The 17,087-nt window shown below is 41.2% G+C and overlaps 1 protein-coding gene across 1 annotated transcript; it reads left to right on the top strand.

Annotated features, from left to right (window-relative positions):
- Positions 1–4,828: 4,828 nt before the first annotated feature.
- astl2e.2.L (astacin-like metallo-endopeptidase 2 gene e2 L homeolog) lies at positions 4,829–14,569 on the top strand (the record flags this gene model as incomplete). The annotated part of the gene is given in 13 exon segments (NM_001094643.1): positions 4,829–4,940; positions 5,092–5,119; positions 7,471–7,527; positions 7,775–7,909; positions 10,386–10,503; positions 10,757–10,935; positions 11,236–11,317; positions 11,400–11,527; positions 11,644–11,759; positions 12,095–12,320; positions 12,680–12,798; positions 13,713–13,941; positions 14,412–14,569. Coding segments are annotated over 13 exon segments (1,500 nt in total).
- Between the last annotated feature and the right edge of the window lie 2,518 nt (positions 14,570–17,087).

The raw sequence follows: 17,087 nt of genomic DNA on the forward strand, positions 1-17,087 counted from the left end.
CCAGTGGATTTCGGCCCCTGTGTGGCCCTAGCCTACCTCGGTCATTATGCAAACGGGTTACACTAAGTCAGTACATTTATACATTTAAAATAAACATTGTTAATTGTGGTTTGTTTGGCTTCCTTCCCTAATGAGGGATTGAATGAAAGTCAAATACACGCTATTGACTCATGTATTATAAGGGATAATGTACCCCTTACTGTTAATAATAAGGATATTAGAAGTCGCTGAGGGGTTCTGTGACCATATAAAGGCACAAGCAGGGCTGATCCTATCAAATGTGGGGCCCAATTGGGACCATGTTGGCGGGGCCCCTAGACAAAGTGTTGCTGGCTACTGACACACCAAGTATTTAGGAAAATAAGGGTATACAGGCACAAAATAGAAAGGAAAGGGGCAGACAAGGTAAGAGAGTGAGAGGGATGAAATAGGGGCACATAATAGGGGCACACAGGGTAAGAGAGAGAGAGGGAGGAAATAGGAGAGTGGACTGGGCCAATAAGTTTGGGGCAAGCTGGGCCGATTCAGCTTGGGAGCAGGCTTGGTTGGATTGGGGGCAGGCAGGGCCTATCAAGGTTGGAGGAAAGCTGGGCCTATGAGAGTTGGGGGCAGGCTAGACCTATGGAGTTGGGGGATAGGCTGGCTTATCAGAGTTGGGGGTGGGCTGGACCTATGGATTTGGGGATGGGCTGGACTCTCAAAGTTGGGGGCAGGCCAGGCAGCATCATGTGCTGAGGGAAATATTATCTGTGCTGCCCTGTGGTGCGGGGCCCCCAGAGGTGCGGGGCCCTATTGGGCCCAATTGGTCCAATAGGCCTAAGGCCAGCCCTGGGCACAAGGCTGCAGGCTGAGTTATACAGGGAACTCTGAGTATCACTCATGTATTATAAGGAGACAAAAAGGAACACCATGAGCCCCAATAGTGTAATATGTTTTTACAAGGAGTAATGGTAGAGTAAACAAGTTAATACTCACAAACCAGGGTTACCGATAGGCAACCACTGTATAGGCAGGTGGGGAGGATATTAGAAGTCACTAAATGGTTCTGTGACCATATAAAAACACAAGGCTGCAGGCTGAGTTATACAGGGAACTCTGAGTATCACTCATGTATTATAAGGGATAATGTACCCCCTACTGTAAATGATAAGGATATTAGAAGTCATTGAGGGGTTGTTCTGTGACCATATAAAGGCACAAGGCTGCAGGCTGAGTTATACAGGGAACTCTCAGTATCACTCATGTATTATAAGGGATAGTGTACCCCCTACTGTAAATGATAAGGATATTAGAAGTCACTGAGGGGTTGTTCTGTGACCATATAAAGGCACAAGGCTGCAGGCTGAGTTATACAGGGAACTCTGAGTATCACTCATGTATTATAAGGGATAATGTACCCCCTACTGTAAATGATAAGGATATTAGAAGTCACTGAGGGGTTGTTCTGTGACCATATAAAGGCACAAGGCTGCAGGCTGAGTTATACAGGGAACTCTTGAGTATCACTCATGTATTATAAGGGATAATGTACCCCCTACTGTAAATGATAAGGATATTAGAAGTCACTGAGGGGTTGTTCTGTGACCATATAAAGGCACAAGGCTGCAGGCTGAGTTATACAGGGAACTCTTGAGTATCACTCATGTATTATAAGGGATAATGTACCCCCTACTGTAAATGATAAGGATATTAGAAGTCACTGAGGGGTTGTTCTGTGACCATATAAAGGCACAAGACTGCAGGCTGAGTTATACAGGGAACTCTGAGTATCACTCATGTATTATAAGGGATAATGTACCCCCTACTGTAAATGATAAGGATATTAGAAGTCATTGAGGGGTTGTTCTGTGACCATATAAAGGCACAAGGCTGCAGGCTGAGTTATACAGGGAACTCTCAGTATCACTCATGTATTATAAGGGATAGTGTACCCCCTACTGTAAATGATAAGGATATTAGAAGTCACTGAGAGGTTGTTCTGTGACCATATAAAGGCACAAGGCTGCAGGCTGAGTTATACAGGGAACTCTGAGTGTCACTCATGTATTATAAGGGATAATGTATCCCCCACCATCCATTTCCATAAATGCATTTTGCAACCCTGCCAGGCCCAATGGGAAATTCCCAGAATTGGATTAAGGAACATCACTAGTTTCAAGCTAAAATGTGTAATGGTCCAATTCCATATGTGGCTGTTTTTCCAAGGGGGCCTGGAGCTGCACTTCTATGCACCCAACTGGAAATTCCACCCATTCAAGATTACATGTCATGCAAGCTAGCTGCAGCCGGATCCTTCCAATGTTGCTGAACAGCAAGAGAGAATGCAGATTTGTCCAGTTCTTTCTCTAGCCCCGAGTTTTTATTAAAGCAGATTTAATAAATAGATTCCGTTTTTCGTATGTGTGGAAAGTGTAGTGTCTGAATGGTTTACTCTCGGCTCCCAAATCTTGTATATTTCAGCTGTAGAGCCAACAAGTTAATCACGTTTAAAGGAAATGTAGAATTCATATTGAACAAAGTATTCACTTGGGAAAAATTTACAATATTATATATGATATATAATAAAACTTAGGCAACTGGCAGTTATTGTAGAAAATTAGAACTTTCAGAGCAGAAAGACAAAGTCAGATTGGTCATGGAAGGCTCAGAAATCGAAGGCATTCTACCAGTGCTGGGCCAGGAATGTATAGGCAACCTTGCCGGTCACAACGCCCAATAGGCGCCCGCACACACACGTCAAAAAGGACACACTCGCTGGCCAGAGCGGCTATTCCACAGCGACAGTTCCTTCCCAGAGACTATTATCCACTGTTACTATAGGCACCATCTCTCCCTACTATACCTGCTATCCCACAGTCACACTCCCTTCCCAGAGTCTATTATCCACTGTTACTATAGGCACCATCTCTCCCAACTATACCTGCTATCCCACAGTCACACTCCCTTCCCAGAGACTATTATCCACTGTTACTATAGACACCATCTCTCCCTACTATACCTGCTATCCCACAGTCACACTCTCTTCCCAGAGACTATTATCCACTGTTACTATAGGCACCATCTCTCCCTACTATACCTGCTATCCCACAGTCACACTCCCTTCCCAGAGACTATTATCCACTGTTACTATAGGCACCATCTCTCCCTACTATACCTGCTATCCCACAGTCACACTCCCTTCCCAGAGTCTATTATCCACTGTTACTATAGGCACCATCTCTCCCAACTATACCTGTTATCCCACAGTCACACTCCCTTCCCAGAGACTATTATCCACTGTTACTATAGGCACCATCTCTCCCTACTATACCTGCTATCCCACAGTCACACTCCCTTCCCAGAGACTATTATCCACTGTTACTATAGGCACCATCTCTCCCAACTATACCTGCTATCCCACAGTCACACTCCCTTCCCAGAGACTATTATCCACTGTTACTATAGACACCATCTCTCCCTACTATACCTGCTATCCCACAGTCACACTCCCTCCCCAGAGACTATTATCCACTGTTACTATAGGCACCATCTCTCCCTACTATACCTGCTATCCCACAGTCACACTCCCTTCCCAGAGACTATTATCCACTGTTACTATAGACACCATCTCTCCCTACTATACCTGCTATCCCACAGTCCCTTCCCAGAAACTATTATCCACTGTTACTATAGGCACCATCTCTCCCTACTATACCTGCTATCCCACAGTCCCTTCCCAGAGACTATTATCCACTGTTACTATAGGCACCATCTCTCCCTACTATACCTGCTATCCCACAGTCACACTCCCTTCCCAGAGACTATTATCCACTGTTACTATAGGCACCATCTCTCCCTACTATACCTGCTATCCCACAGTCACACTCCCTTCCCAGAGACTATTATCCACTGTTACTATAGACACCATCTCTCCCTACTATACCTGCTATCCCACAGTCCCTTCCCAGAAACTATTATCCACTGTTACTATAGGCACCATCTCTCCCTACTATACCTGCTATCCCACAGTCCCTTCCCAGAGACTATTATCCACTGTTACTATAGGCACCATCTCTCCCTACTATACCTGCTATCCCACAGTCACACTCCCTTCCCAGAGACTATTATCCACTGTTACTATAGGCACCATCTCTCCCTACTATACCTGCTATCCCACAGTCACACTCCCTTCCCAGAGACTATTATCCACTGTTACTATAGGCACCATCTCTCCCTACTATACCTGCTATCCCACAGTCACACTCCCTTCCCAGAGACTATTATCCACTGTTACTATAGGCACCATCTCTCCCTACTATACCTGCTATCCCACAGTCACACTCCCTTCCCAGAGACTATTATCCACTGTTACTATAGGCACCATCTCTCCCTACTATACCTGTTATCCCACAGTCACACTCCCTTCCCAGAGACTATTATCCACTGTTACTATAGGCACCATCTCTCCCTACTATACCTGCTATCCCACAGTCACACTCCCTTCCCAGAGACTATTATCCCACTGATACTATAGGCACCATTGTCACACAACACAAATATTACATGATCATTGTCTTAATTTTTTCAACAATACCTTTAGTAAATGTATAATTAACAGGTGATGAAAAGCAAATGACAGAGGACAAAATCCAGAAATAATCTGAAATGTGTATAAGTGAGGTGCGGCTTCTGCTGGAAGGGAGATCTTTGATTGGCGGAACAGTTTTACTTTGTGATAGACAACAGGTTTCCATTATATTGCCATATGATTAGCTGAACTAATTTCGCTTTTACTTCAAGATAAATATAAAGGGTTTTCACTGGCTCCTTAAACTCATGTTCAGTTGGAGGATATTACTAGACCATTAGCACATAGACACTGAGACTTTGCCATGGAGACTGCATTGTATCTGATTCTTCTTTTCTGTTTGCTGGGACCATCTCTAACTCTACCACTGTTGGTGAGTATATTCAGCAGAACTAGAGCCCAGTTCTAATATTACTATTTGATACCTGTTATTTGAGACCTTTATTATACAGAGACCCTTAAATAGCATTTTCATTATTTTATTTCTAAATATATATAGATTAATGTTTATGTGTTTATTTTAGGACACCTCACTGAAAGCTAATATCAAAGGTAAGTGTCAGCTTGTTCTCTTGTTACTATTGTAGCTCTTTTTCAATCAATAATTGGGAAACTGAAAACGATGAATGAATTCTTATCTTGTACTTTTTATAAAGCACCAACATAAAGGGCAGCACAGTAAAAGGTTACAATAAATTCAGAATCTAATACTCGGGGGGACTTTGTGTTAAGTAATCAGGAAAAAAGTGTGAGATGAGGGGTCTGAGCATTGCATGAAGGTGTGGGCCGTAACTGATGTAAAATAAATGATATAATCTAGGGTGTCTAACCTGTGACCCACCACCTGTGAACCAAAACATCCAGGCATCACCCAACAACTTTCATATATAGACTAATAAATGCTGCCAGCTATGAAATAATATATTATATCCTATATGGTTTTCTGCATATTTACCCTCCAAAGGTCCACTGACATGCTGGGGACTAAGGTGCAAATAACTTCTTGTCCTAAAACTAGCCTTCTTCTCTGCTGGTTGATGCACCATACAGTATGAGATGTACTATGTGCTCCTAGAAAACTAGGTCCTACTAATAACTTTTTAAACAAGAACGTTTGTGATACTTGCTTGGTTTGATACTCAATAAACACCACATATTCATATCATAATTGTGCAGCAAAGTAGCATCTATAATAATAGAAATAATGACCTCTGGGAAGGGAGTGTGACTGTGGGATAGCAGGTATAGTAGGGACAGATAGTGCCTATAGTAACAGTGGATAATAGTCTCTGGGAAGGGAGTGTGACTGTGGGATAGCAGGTATAGTAGGGAGAGATGGTGCCTATAGTAACAGTGGGATAATAGTCTCTGGGAAGGGAGTGTGACTGTGGGATAGCAGGTATAGTAGGGAGAGATGGTGTCTATAGTAACAGTGGATAATAGTCTCTGGGAAGGGAGTGTGACTGTGGGATAGCAGGTATAGTAGGGAGAGATGGTGCCTATAGTAACAGTGGATAATAGTCTCTGGGAAGGGAGTGTGACTGTGGGATAGCAGGTATAGTAGGGAGAGATGGTGTCTATAGTAACAGTGGATAATAGTCTCTGGGAAGGGAGTGTGACTGTGGGATAGCAGGTATAGTAGGGAGAGATAGTTAGATCAGGTGTAGGTAAAAGGCCCTCTTTTTGTCCTTATTGTGTTAGGTTCCTCCAACAGAGTATAGGAGCCGCCACTTCTCCTTATCTTCATAAATCAAAATCACCACTCTGGAGAACCAGTATCATCAGTCAAGTGATTCTTTATTTGGTAGCACTACATGTTTCGGATCTATCTGATCCTTCCTCAGGTGCCAGTGTTCACAGTAGGGAGAGATGTTGTCTATAGTAACAGTGGATAATAGTCTCTGGGAAGGGAGTGTGACTGTGGGATAGCAGGTATAGTAGGGAGAGATGGTGCCTATAGTAACAGTGGATAATAGTCTCTGGGAAGGGAGTGTGACTGTGGGATAGCAGGTATAGTAGGGAGAGATGGTGTCTATAGTAACAGTGGATAATAGTCTCTGGGAAGGGAGTGTGACTGTGGGATAGCAGGTATAGTAGGGAGAGATGGTGCCTATAGTAACAGTGGGATAATAGTCTCTGGGAAGGGAGTGTGACTGTGGGATAACAGGTATAGTAGGGAGAGATGGTGCCTATAGTAACAGTGGGATAATAGTCTCTGGGAAGGGAGTGTGACTGTGGGATAGCAGGTATAGTAGGGAGAGATGGGGCCTATAGTAACAGTGAGATAATAGTCTCTGGGAAGGGAGTGTGACTGTGGGATAGCAGGTATAGTAGGGAGAGATGGTGCCTATAGTAACAGTGAGATAATAGTCTCTGGGAAGGGAGTGTGACTGTGGGATAGCAGGTATAGTAGGGAGAGATGGTGCCTATAGTAACAGTGGGATAATAGTCTCTGGGAAGGGAGTGTGACTGTGGGATAGCAGGTATAGTAGGGAGAGATGGTGTCTATAGTAACAGTGGATAATAGTCTCTGGGAAGGGAGTGTGACTGTGGGATAGCAGGTATAGTAGGGAGAGATGGGGCCTATAGTAACAGTGGATAATAGTCTCTGGGAAGGGAGTGTGACTGTGGGATAGCAGGTATAGTAGGGAGAGATGGGGCCTATAGTAACAGTGGGATAATAGTCTCTGGGAAGGGAGTGTGACTGTGGGATAACAGGTATAGTAGGGAGAGATGGGGCCTATAGAAGCAGTGGGATAATAGTCTTTGGGAAGGGAGTGTGACTGTGGGATAGCAGCACACCTACTTAAAAATATCACTTAGTTCATTATTATATGGCTGGGAAATTAATTGTTTTCCCCCAACAATGTCCTTATGTACATTAAATTTACTTCTCCTCACAGATGACGAACACCCTGGGGACAATAATATCTTCAGTAACATTATGAAAGCCAATCAAGGTAAATATTGTCCTGTTATTCAGAAGTGAATTGAATTATTGTAGAATGACTTGTGCCTATCAGAGTGCTCTCTGGCTCCAGGGGTAGGGTTGCTGGCTTATATCATGCCAGAAGTTAATTGTAAGTTGAATACACCTTTATATGTTTCAAAATACCAATAAAGACGTAAATTCTACTAATAAACTGAACCTGCCACAGGTTGAGCAGTTTTTGGGACCTTAACCCCAATGTGTTTTTGTGTTGCTAGGGAGCAGGAGATTGCGCAAACAAGGAGACATCGCCATTAAAACCAGACGCAATGCTATCGACTGCCCAGAATGTTTGTGGCCCAAATCCAGTGATGGGATTGTGTATGTGCCTTACACTGTGTCTTCTCAATACAGTGAGTATCTTCCTCTGTGATATTTAAATCAAACGTAGTTTGTACTAAATCATGTCTGACAACACTGTGTGACCCAATACAGAGCTGTTTATTATAATATAATTACATTCTGAATATTATATGTTCCAGTCATTTTTTCCTAAAAGTAAATAGACTTCCTGACATGTGACTTCCGCCACTTCCTGTTTCTAATACTAAGCAAAATAATGCAGTTGCCAGTAACTCACCAGGGCCAGAGACGGTATTCCAAAGACATACCTACCAACTGACCCATTTTTCTCGGGACAGTCCCAATTTTTTTTTTTGAATTTACAGGTTAATTGTGTAATAAAGTTGTTCATAATACAGACATGTTGATCTCGTAATTTATACAAGTAAAACACTTGTGGGTACTATTTATAAAACCCGTTAACCAGAGAAAGAGCAAAAGAAAAATTCAAGAAAATAAGAACAAAAAGGAAATTAAATAAGATAGAATCAAGGTAGTACATGGTCTATGCGTTAACTGGTTAGCACTGTAGTCAGGACTTATCTAGTATCAACAATTTTTTTAATAATGAGATAAAATAAATCTTGAGGTATGGTCTCATATTTCTTGTATAGGGTGCCAGGGATCCCATATCTGGGCACATTTCGTTTTAGCTTCTGGCGAACCAATTTTGACAGCTAAAAAGATACAAAGTTTCTAAAACTTAATTAAACAGAGCATCCAGAATATGTGGCAGCTGCCCTTAGATACTTTAGTAACAATTTAAGATTTAGATACTTTAGTGACAATTTAAGATAAGCAAAGACACAAGTGTAAGAATTTAAGATAAAGCAGGTCTCTTGGGACAACTGTGACTTGAAGCTTAAAGGGCAATTCACCTTCATTAGCAAAACTGTAATAACAAATAAAACCTAAACCTCCCAGAAATGGGTTTAAACTTTCCATAGCTTGCCAAAATTCTGTAAAATGGATGTGGTATTTAGGGGGTGTGCCAATAAGATGTGCGTGCTCAAACATAGTCGCCGCACTGTGAACATCAAATCTTTTTGGCCCTTTTTCTATTATCCAAATGTTGGGAGATATGCAAATATGCCAGTGAAGTAACAATCGATAAATTACTCATTGCGACTGTTTCTTAAATGTTCCCCCTGTGTCACTTTCATTCTTACTGCTCCAACCCGCTCTCCAGCACCTCCCCATGGACCCGACATGCAATTTTCCTTGCTCCGACATGCCTGTTCCCTGCCCCCAAAATGCCCCATTTCCAGTCCCCATGGCGTCACCACTACCCTCCCTTGACACTGGCTGTCATGTTTGGGGGTAAAAAGTGGTAACTCTATTTATGCCATTTTTTCACCCCAATACTGACATTTGGGTTGGGGCGTGATGTTATACAAGGGCTGCATTATGAAGTATCAGGGCGGGAAGGGTGGAAGTGGTCGGAAGGTTGGCATAAAAATGGGGGGTCTGGGCGCAGAAATGGGTGGTCTAGGTGGGAGAAATGGGCAGGTCTGCAGCTAAGAAAGGGGTAAGGAAAGGGAGGAATTTATAGTTTTAACAGCAATTATATAGTCGGTATATTTGTAATGCTAATGCCAGAAATAGCTGGTGATTTATCGGCTGGAGGTGGGTGGGGATTTGTCTGGACAAGCCATTTTGAAGATAACAGTCCGTGTAAAAAACTGTCTGTCCAGATCAACATGAGACAGGTTGCAACTCTGTACAGGTTGGTCAGGACCCATCGGATCTCGGACTGCATCTGTTCGGTCCCGCAATTCAACTGCCAGTTATGATCCAATAGTTGGGTCTTAGGGCCATTGATTGGATCGGCCCGATATCGCTGGGCGTATCGGGGAGAGATCCTTTTGTTTGACGAAAACGCCAAATGAGCGGATCTCGATGTGTATGGCCACCTTTAGAGTAATATTCCTCCATGCTGCAACTGTTCTCAGAGGAACCCAAGCAGATTATTAAAACACCTCAAGGCAATTACTGCACCATTTTTATTGTTTTAACCTAAAGCAGTGACACTAAGGGGAAGTTTTCACTCCCTGGTAAATCCGTCAATAGAGTCCAAGGCAAACTGGTACCATTGTCCCTCCCATCCAGCAATCATCTCCTATTTGGAAATATGGAAACTGCACTACCCTATAGTGCCATTAACCAAGTATCACCCTCAGCAGAAGTCCCTGTTTCTATGCAACACTTTGGCTACAACTGGGAAGCGTGGGAAGTGTGATTTGTTTGCTGGGGTTCTACTTGAGAAATGGTGGTAATGAAATTGCCCATGTGTTGATTGCAGGAACTATATCCCAGTGGCTTAATGTGACCTTGATATAAGTTGGGGGCAAGCAGGCCTGTAGGCATTAGGAGCTGAGAGAGGGAAAAAGTGCAAATTCAGAGTAACTGACACAATTTCCATTCCAAAAACATTACAAGCATAACTGCAAAAAGTTTTGTCTAGTTCAACATTATCTTTTGCCTTAGGTGACGATGAAGTCAGTGTGATAACTAAAGCCATGGAGGAATATAATGGCCTGACCTGTCTCCAGTTCACCCCTCGTACCAACGAAGATAATTATGTTTCCATTCAGTCTCTGGACGGGTAGGTATATTCATCTTTAAGTCACACCAGCAACTACAATTTAATCTCAATAAAGTGGAATTGGAATTGAATTTACATTATTACCAATTTTCATGCTTTGTACATATACCCCAAAGTGTCGGACAAAGGGCTGTCACGTCTGCTTGGACGTCCTTAAGGAGCTTGGAATTCCCAACAAACAGACGTGTATCCTGCTGAAACATCTGAAAAATGTTAAAAAGTACTAATTTCTTTTGTCTTCTTTTTACTCCAGTTGTTGGTCCTTTATTGGCCTTTATGGGGGATCTCAGGCGGTGTCATTGATGAAAGGGTTCTGCGTGTATAATGGAGCGGTCCAACATGAACTGACCCACGCCTTGGGATTTTACCATGAGCAGTGCCGTAGTGACCGAGATGACTATGTCACCATAATGTATCAGTACATATCACCAGGTACGTTGTGCTGTTGGGTGCTACCTGTGGCAGTCATAGTATCCTCACTTTATGGTTTTGGAAATAAGTACAGTACTTAGTGAGCAGTTGTATTTTCTCTTTGTTGTCCCTGTATTGATGTGGTCCTCTTCTAACAGGTCTTTATTGACCTGCATGTATGATCAGATCATTGACCCAGCTCATTGGTGGCCAAATGGAACAAAAATCCACTTGTTGGACAACCTTTCCATGTATATCTGCATTTAGTAATGTTTTTTTTAAAGAAGCTTGCACTATGTGAATTTTTGCTCTTTTATTCAGAGGATAAAGTAAACTTTGACAAAGCTGACACAAACAACCTGGGTGTAGTGTATGACTACTCATCTATAATGCACTATGGAAGGTAAGTTCTCCCAGTGTGGGACATTTATGAACATTCTTTATCTCACCAGAATCCCAGTGTAATCCTCCCTGTGTTCTCCTAGTAATGCATTCAGTAACACATCTGGAGAGAACACCATTGTGCCCCACCCTAATCCCAACGTCACCCTTGGCCAGAGCTATGGACTCAGCAACTTGGATGTCCTTAAGATAAACCGACTCTATGGCTGTGGTAAGGATGTTTGTCTGTAACTAGATTGTAAGCTCAGCAATACAAGGATGGGGATGGATAACATTTTGAGGAAGCAGTAAAACAACCTTCCTCAATCCCTTTGTTTCTTTTTTCAGATGTATGCAGCACATTGCTCTCTGCTTCCAATGGGACTTTGACATCAGTTAATTACCCCTCTAACTACCAAAATAATGCAAATTGTGTTTGGCTCATCAGGACTCCTTCTGACCAGGTAAAACATTTGTACAACCTGCTTGTCTAGAACAAAGGCCCATTGAATCACAGTCCCAAAAGTCCTACATGTATGCCTTCTTTAAGGGGTTTTGGCCATTATATTCTCTGTACTTCACTGTTTTCTGTAATGGTCTTTTTCTTGTGGCTCCTCAGCTGTTACAGAACTATAGCTTCCAGCATTAGCTGTTGTTGGGATGCAGATATTTGTAGTCTGGTGAGATACATGTTGAAGACCAGTGGCCTACCAAATCTTAATTTGTTGATGTTTCAAAATGTGTTTATCAGCAATAGGTGATCTCTGCCCTAACTAACTTGTCTTATGTACATATGCAGGTAACCTTGAAATTTGATGCCTTTAAAGTCCAGCAGTCTACAGGTTGCATTAAAGATTACATTAGAGTGTATGATGGAGCCACCAGATCTGCACCAATGATTTTGGATAAAACATGCGGAACAGGACGGGTCCCTGTAATGATTGCTTCCACTAATCACATGCTGGTGGAATTCGTCACTGATAATGCAATCACTGCCACTGGCTTCAAAGCTTCCTACAGCACAGGTTGGTTATTCTGAAGTTAGGTAGAGGGATTACAGACTCTATACTCAACAGCGCCCCCCATATTTATTGGTTATGTTAGTTATGTACCCAATAATCAACTCAGGTATGGGTGGGCAGGTGGAAGGAGGCTGGGGGAAGGGAGGATTATTACAAAATGATAATGTCATACAAAGAAGTCAGCGTGTAACCCTTGGGCAGCCTGTAGGTTCTTAAAGTCACTTGGAGGGCCAGATCTTACACATGGGCCTTCAACTCAACCCATGGCCCAAAGTCACTGTGATAGAATAATTTTTTTTTACTACACTAATATTGGTTCAATAAAATGTTACTAATAATACTTATTCCTACATTTTTTTCAGTTAAATGTGGAGGTACCTTTTACACCCCATCAAGAAACATTACCACTCCGAATTACCCCAACAGCTACCCCCCAAACTTGGACTGCCAGTTCCTCATTACTGCCCCACCATTCTACAAGGTAAGAAAAGATACAGAATCCAAATGTTCCGCAATATCTCATTCTTATTTATGTGCCCCCAGTTGGTTATTACCCTGTAAATGTTTTGGGATATAATGTGTGTCAATGAGGGTATGTTCTCTGAATGAGCTCCCCCATTCATACATTTTAATAGATTTCCTGTGTTTCTTCTACTTTCTGCTTTCACTTTGGATCTTGGTTGAAATGTTCAGAAGAAAAAAAGAAGGGGTCAGTGCTGCCATTAGTTGTGTAGGGCTTTCAAGCAGAACCCACCTTCAGGGTTAAATTGAAAGTAGAAAAGTAAAAACTATAAATGTCCACCCTGTCCTACTTTTTCCATCTTGTTATACTGTCAAAATGTTGCCACGCTTGGCTTGTAGTCACAATCTTGTCCTGCTTTTACCCTCTTCCCCAACTGTTTCTTTTTTGCCTCCTGTCTCCATCTTGCCTTGTTGTGCTCTATTGTTCTCTTGTTATCTACAACTTCTGTGGGGCTCTACTATGGGTCAAGGAATTCACTTATACTTGCACCCTTCTGGCAAAGGTATAACTACAGTTAAAAGTTGCAACTAAACCTCGATCCCTGGGAACTGATAGTGCCTTAAAAGAATCTCACACGTAGCAATTGAGGAATATCAAGAGAAATTAAAATTACGAAGCTGGCAGAGATGGGGCATTGGTGTTGGACAGAATGTTGGAGCAATGCCCATGGTCTTCTAGATACACGACTAAGTGAGGACATTGCCAATAAGTAGAGCGATGATGCAATTTCCCAACAGAAGAAGTTCCCAGTAGATGTAGAACCTCAAGATGTTCATTCTTAGTGTTGCCTTCCGGAAGTATGTGTTTTTTCTTAAGTATACAAAACCCCTAAACTATATCTACTTATGGTCATGTTTCCATTTCTCTTCCAGGTGGCATTAAACATTAGTGACTTCTTCTTGGAGATGAGCTCCACCTGCAAATACGATTACCTAGAAATATACAATGGAGATTCAATGAATGCCCCCAAAATGGGCAGCAGTAAATACTGTGGCTATCAAATATTCAATGTTATGGTCTCTGATGGCCGTTCCATGCTCCTCAGATTCTACAGTGATGATGCAGTGCAGATGTACGGGTTCAAAGCTTCATACACCTTCGGTGAGTAACCTCAAGCTATATCATTCTTTCACAACTATAGTCTTCAGAATATTTTTAGTTATGGGTCTCAAGCTCTTTGGTGCCAAACCTCTTTTTGTTGCACAACATTTTGTCAGCCCCCTAATGAGGTTTAAACAAATCCCATTTTGGTCACCAAAGTTACAAACCAGTTTGGCTTGAAGTAGTCTTTAGGAGAGCAAATAAGATTTCCTCCAAAAAATACCCCTAATTGAACTTAAGACTGCCCCACACTCACTGCTTTGTGCCCCATTAGATGATAGGAGTTCAGAAACTTATGGTTTGGGTACACTTCGTATGGTATAGAATGCAGTATTCCTAAAATTATTTTCTCTAAACATATAAAAATAATGAAGGTTTTCTGGGTACAATAGCCTTGTAAGTTTTATAGAACTTCAAATGGACACATAAACTTCACCTTTATCAATATATTTTTCTGCTTCCTTTTATAGTTCCTTCTGTTTAAAGAGCTAAGAAGAAATGGGAGTCCATTCTCTGTAGTCAAGATTCCCAAGTGCCATGGAGTCAAACATTAAAATCAACAAAATATATAACAATGTTGACTGAAGAAGTTACACAGTCCAATATTATAATGAGCATGAACTATTGTCATAAATTATTATCCTTTATTTATAAAGTGTGTAACACATACACATACACACACCACTTTACAGAGATTATTTATCTTTATCATCAGTTGCTGCCCCCAAAAGAAAGAAGCCTGTTTTAAAAATAATCACAATATAACATCTCAATGTTCTTCCGCTGTTTGTGCATTTGTATAATAAAACTTTTAGTCACCAAACTGTCTTAATTCAATATGTATGTGTGTATAATGCCATTAGTTCTGTGACTGTACAACAAGACTGATCTTTTGGTCTCAGTATGCCCGAGCTCAAAGGATTCATTTAGATCCAAATCCAGCAAAGAGTGCTTAGGATTCCACAAAATCCCATATAACACACAGGGTGTTTTGTTGCTACAACTTTTTGCCAGGAAAATTCTCAGCATCACAACATCAAGAATTGTGGTGGAACCCTGTCCATTACTGTGTCAGTTCAATATATAATGCCCCAGAACACATGGCAGGATAAATACAGTGCCAATTCCATATATAATGCCCCAGAACACATGGCAGGATAAATACAGTGCCAATTCCATATATAATACCCCAGAACACAAGGAAGAATAAATACAGTGCCAATTCCATATATAATACCCCAGAACACATGGCAGGATAAATACAGTGCCAATTCCATATATTATGCCCCCAGAACACACGGCAGGATAAATACAGTGCCAATTCCATATATAATACCCCAGAACACAAGGAAGAATAAATACAGTGCCAATTCCATATATAATACCCCAGAACACATGGCAGTATAAATACAGTGCCAATTCCATATATAATACCCCAGAACACATGGCAGGATAAATACAGTGCCAATTCCATATATAATACCCCAGAACACATGGCAGGATAAATACAGTGCCAATTCCATATATAATGCCCCCAGAAAACACGGCAGGATAAATACAGTGCCAATTCCATATATAATACCCCAGAACACAAGGAAGAATAAATACAGTGCCAATTCCATATATGATACCCCAGAACACATGGTAGTGTGAATAGTATGTTTGTTTCATGTTTATTACCCCAGAACACAAGGCATGATAAAAGCAGTTCCAACCTCATGTAGAGGGAACTTCACTAAAGATGGCTGAGAGGGCTAATTCTCTTTGAGCCTTCATTAAAATCCATCCATGCATGCATTCAGAAGACTTTTTTCATCTGAGCTAACTCCATATTGGTAAAAAGAAAGAAAAGTACCCCGCATTTACCAAGTCTTTACTTCGAACTGGTCACTTACAAATTATTGTGATTGTACTTTATTGTAATACCAAGTGAAAATACCTAACAAGTTAGTAGTCTCTGTATAACATCCCACCAATGACCGCAACTTTATTGGTTAATAGTCTGTTGGGTTCAATACTTTAAATTGTTACTAAAGTGCAGTGCAATTAATAGAAATTCATTCAACTCCAATTCATTATAACTCCAATTAAGAAGAACTTAATAATAAGTAATTATTAAATACACCACTTAATTCGTCTCTATATAAAGTGCAACCCGTTATCACAACTTAATTAGTTATTAAATTATTTAGCTTCAATTAACTAAAGTGCAGTGCAATAAATAGAAAATTCATTTAGCTACCAATTAATTAAAAAAATTCATACTTTTGTTTATAAATTGATCAGCCAGAATTAATTGTGACCACTTTTAACATGGATAAATGAATTAAACACTGCACTCATAATTCATGATATAATAGAGAGGAAAATGAAATAATAAGAGGTGGAGTTGTCCTGTTGTCTACTGCCTCAACAAAAAAAGAAGAGGTTATATTGAATTAATTAGCACCTAATCACTCTAGACGCCACCCCAAAACTCTCAAATCTAGACTAATACGTTATTAAACTGCTGTAGATCCAAATTAGACCTTTTCGCATTACTTGGATTAAAACCAAATAAAAATTGGAACTTTCACCGACGCACATTTCGCAAAAACGCTTTATCAAGACGAATGTTCCATATTTTGTATTGACCCTCCCAGTGAAGTCATTTACTACCTAGTTTGGCACCAGCAGGCACCTCCAATGCTGACACTGACTCTGAAATGAGCTTTATTACCATCTAGAAGGGTTGACCAAACATGGCTCACCCACAAGGTATGAGATTCTATTGCAAGCAATATGCAATGCTATGGACAAAAGTTATTGCTATAGCTTTGGTTATGGTTCCCGAAGTAAACATAGAGGGGGAAATATGATTGTGCAAAACTGAACTTTGGAGGGTTTGAAGGAAAGGGGCTCCAACAATTTGGAGGCTGGAGATGAAAGGGCAGCCCCGTTGCAGGCAACACAAACACATTTTCATGATCTTTCACAAAATTATAGCAAAGGACCCTGTACCCCAAATATACACACAGTCTGATGCCTGCAGGTGAATTGATATTGGGGCATTTGCAATAATATAATATGGCCTAAAGTGAAGCTAAGAGCTGGTAAAGTAAACTCACTAACAGCTTTGTCATGTAAATGTGCCTAAACCCTTAAAG

Source organism: Xenopus laevis, chromosome 4L (genome assembly GCF_017654675.1).
Source record: "Xenopus laevis strain J_2021 chromosome 4L, Xenopus_laevis_v10.1, whole genome shotgun sequence".
Taxonomy (NCBI): Eukaryota; Metazoa; Chordata; class Amphibia; order Anura; family Pipidae; genus Xenopus; species Xenopus laevis.